Consider the following 4,065-nt stretch of genomic DNA (forward strand, 5'->3'; position numbering starts at 1 on the left):
GGAAAAAGGGAAAAAGGGAAAAAGGGAAAAAGGGAAAGGGGAAAGGAAAGGGTGATGTTGAGAGTACAACACTTCTGTGGTCTTTCTGGTGTTTGTTTTCGTTTATTTTGGTTTTTTACAAAAATGTTTCCCCCCTTCTCCTAATTAGAGCAAAGCAGAAAACCAGAATTGCTGGGTCCTGAGGCCATTAACTGATCATCTTTACATTTTCCAAAATTGTATGAAGACACGTTATCAAAACAGAAACAATTTAGAAAATTTCTTTTTTACATTTAATCAAAATTATTCGAGGTTTTGAAAGCTACAAGGAAGCTGTACTGAAAGAATAAGTATAAAACAATGAGAGAATGAGGAAAAACTACTTTCCTACTACTCCAAGGGTAAGAGAGATAAAATCAATGAAAACAGGAGATTAACCTTCCAGAAATAAAGCTATGTTCATTAGTGGCAATTTTTGAAACAAAACCATCTGAGGACCTGGTAATAGCTTTCCTTTACTTTCCAATATAATTGTTGGAGTTCCAACATTTTCCTGAGTATTTTTTAAATGCAATTTCACAAGCTATCCTCCTTCCATCTTCTGTATTGCAGTGCTGCATCTCTTCATGCCAATTCTAACACCATATGGTAACACCCACTGGAAGACTGGAACCAATGCAAGTTTCCCACAGCTGCTTCTTTGAAACAGCTGCATATGCTGGCTTAAGTGGTGCATAGCTGTTGCAAATATTGCTTCTCCAGAGCAATTGTTCTCTGGACTGGATCGTTCTAAACCCTTAAGCACAGTGAAGAAGGTCAAGAAACTGATCTTGTGTTTTTTTCTGACTAGATCTTGTGGCTTTAGATGAAGAACTTCATACAGGACTTGGAGGACAAAGCATCAAAATGTTTGGTCAGTAAGTGGACTTCTCACCTTGCATCTCTCTCTTTCAGGTTGCACAGATGGTGATATATCTGCCTTGTGCTGCAGTAGTTAAGGAGTTATACTGTCCATGCTGCATCCCTAGCCTGTGTTAGAAAAACATTATTTTCTATCTAATCTGAGCCACTCAAAAAGTAGGCATATATATAGCCATCCAGAGTAGGACTGAGTTGCACAGTGTCCAAGTGCTGGTTTGCACACAAAAGGATATCCCACATCCCAATAGCCTCTGACTGCAGGACTCCCACATGTCTTCTGTGACATCTGGCTGCCTTCTGCAGCTGTCACACACACCTTGGACCCCCCACCTTTGGGTCACTGAGTGCTACTCCTGGTTCCCTCTTAAGAGAGAGGGAGAAGTGACTCTGGGAGGTCTAAAATATGCAGACCAACTGCTAGAGACTGTTAGACTGCCAGAGTCTATTAGACTCTATTACTCTCTTGTAGCAATAGTTAATATACTCTAAGTCCTGATCCTGCCATGACCCAGCCTGAAGTCACAGGTATGCACTGGCACTTCTAGGTGCACATGCCAATGTTTCATTTCCATGGAAACAAGGCACAAGGACCCTTTGTGAAGGGGTTCCTTATGCCTAAGTTTCAGTTCACTATGAAACAGAAAAGCGACTAGGAATATTCCAAGATCTCAAAACTTGGATGCATTCCTCATATTATGTTCTAGACTTACTTTAGAATGGCTTAATTCATTTGTAGGCTGAATATACACGATGCTGCATAAAAGGAGAACAAAAACCTTCACCTCTGACTCTTGCTATGACTGAAATATGGTCCTTGAAGCTTACTGACAGACAGATCTTTGTTTTTTCCCTGCACTTTTCTGTGTTCTCTGCATTCAGTTTATCATGTTTATTCAGCTTCACAGAGCTTCCTGTTTTACATACCTATGCTGTATAGATAAGTTCTCTCAGGCATGCTACTTATACACAATCTGAAGAGAAAAACATGAGACTGTAAGCTGCTCATTCAGAGACTGTGCAAATTGTTATGCAGGTTAGACAGAGTGAGACAAATTCAGAGACCACATTTAAAAAGGTGTACCTGCTTATCCACCTGGAATGTGCCACAGAGCCTAAACTGAGCAGAGCTCTCTCTGGAGACCTGACTCTTTTATTTTTATTTTTTTCTTCTGAAGTGGTTCACACTTGATTACTCACGTGTAACTTAGACTTTCTTAAATATGACATCTGAATTTGGCTCACTCTGTTGAACCTGATTGTACTTAGTTAATAAGGGACTGAAAGCGAGCAACGCAACCCACAAAGCTTTCAGCGGTTCCAGTGTTAAATGAGGACTCCCTCCAATATCACACTGGAATTGTTTATGTCCTACTGCTACTTACCATGACATGTTTTCCTATCAGGCAGCAGAACAAAACCTCTCGGGCAAGTGCAGTAATAGGAACCAGGGATGTTCACACAGCCCAAAGTACAGCCGTGATTCCAGAAGCCACATTCATTGATATCTGCCAGAAGAAGCACGTACTGCATCAGAATAACGTTATCAACCAGTGTCAAGGAATTACATTAATGAAACCAACAGTCTCCAAGAAGTACCTCTTTTCCCCACTCATTTGACAAAAACAAGTTGATCTTAATAAATGATAAAAAAGCAAGTTTGCAGATCTTATTCAAACAACCTTTAAAAACCTTATAGCAAAACCTGCTCAGGCTGCACGTGTCCAGCATAGGTGCCCAGAGCACTTTCAAAAGTATGTCTTCTCATAGAGATTCCAGTGCCAGTTAAATCCTGTGTGTGTGCACTCAGAAAATTTATATTAGACACTTTCTTCAGACAAAAATTATTTTAAAAAATTTGGTTCTTAGGTAAAATTCTCAAAACACAGAAGTGGTTTGGAAGTTGAAATTCAGAAAGCAAACTTAGTGAGTTTCCTGAGAACCGGATGCTATTGCTCAGGCAGGTCTATAAATCCTCTAAGCTAGGAATTTTGATGCTTTTTTGTCATTTCAAATATGGTTGTGCAGTGAAAAAGATGCTTCTAAAAGTGATGTTAGCTATTATCAATAGTAATATGAGATTTTTATTATTTATTAATAATTTTATTTAATATTTATTATTTTATTATTTATTAAAACAATCTGGATTAAAACATTTAGACACATGTTAATGATTTGTGTCTTTTTTGAAAGTGAGCCTTCAAACAGTCATCTTGTTGCAGGATTTTTCAATGTTTCATAAGCATGTCTACTTATCTGAAGCTCATTTAACTACTGAGGCTAAGATTAAAATTTCTTGCAAGAATAGCATTTGTGACATTTTCATAGATCTTCTTTTAGACTATTTCAAACCTGGAAGGACACAAAACTGAAACAGCACAATGGGAATTTTTAAGACCTCAGAATGTTTTTTCATACTCAAGATATAAGTAAAGTAAAAGAACAGAAGAATTTTTTCATCTGATGGAATAAAGCTGATGGGAAATTCACATATTACCTTCACAAAACTGTTTATTTCGACTTAAAATAAAGCCACTAGAACATTTACACCGATGAGTCCTTGAGTCTGGCCTGCAGATTCTTCTTCTGCATTTTTCTTTGTTCAAATCACAGGTTCCTTTTTCTGGAAGGACAAATATAGTGTAAGTGTAATGGAGTTCTTACCATATCAACCTTCAAGGAGAAACTATTTTGAGCAACAATGCTCAGTGATGTGTCTTCTTCTCAACAGCTATTTGCTCAACCTAAGGAACTTCTTACTAATAGAAAATAACTTCTATTGTTTTCTATTGGTAAAATCAAGCCAAAAAATCATTATAACAATCATTTCTAGTTCTGTGTCAGCAAAAGCAGATCTAGAGTAGGGGATGGTTTGGTTTGGGACCATGTCTATAGTGACTATGAAAGGGAAAACTCTGTCTAGCAGGCTTCATATGCCACCAGTCCTGCACAGTATTACGTGTTACCAGGCTCTGTAAAACACTAGAAAGAAGAGAGCAACAGAGAGAGAGAGCGCACACACACACAAAGACAGAAGAGAGAGAAGATAAGACAGAGTGCATACAAAGATTGGAACTTATTAGAGCAAAGCAATGCTCAAGCCTCACATTATCCCCCATGACATCCTTGTCTCTAAATTGGAGACACGTGGATTTGATGTATGGACCA

General features: G+C 38.2%; 1 protein-coding gene across 1 annotated transcript in view; it reads right to left on the reverse strand.

Moving 5' to 3' along the window:
- The window catches only part of EGF (epidermal growth factor), a gene marked incomplete at its 5' end in the record, with an annotated part of 35,938 nt that extends 32,418 nt beyond the window's left edge, over positions 1–3,520 (reverse strand). Inside the window, 2 exons of the mRNA XM_010177188.1 lie at positions 2,283–2,405; positions 3,395–3,520. Of these exons, the coding sequence (XP_010175490.1) occupies positions 2,283–2,405; positions 3,395–3,520 (249 nt within the window). The remainder of the gene's footprint in view (positions 1–2,282; positions 2,406–3,394) is intronic.
- Positions 3,521–4,065: the final 545 nt, after the last annotated feature.

This window comes from Antrostomus carolinensis, unplaced genomic scaffold (genome assembly GCF_000700745.2).
Source record: "Antrostomus carolinensis isolate BGI_N321 unplaced genomic scaffold, ASM70074v2 scaffold1471, whole genome shotgun sequence".
NCBI classification, from domain to species: Eukaryota; Metazoa; Chordata; class Aves; order Caprimulgiformes; family Caprimulgidae; genus Antrostomus; species Antrostomus carolinensis.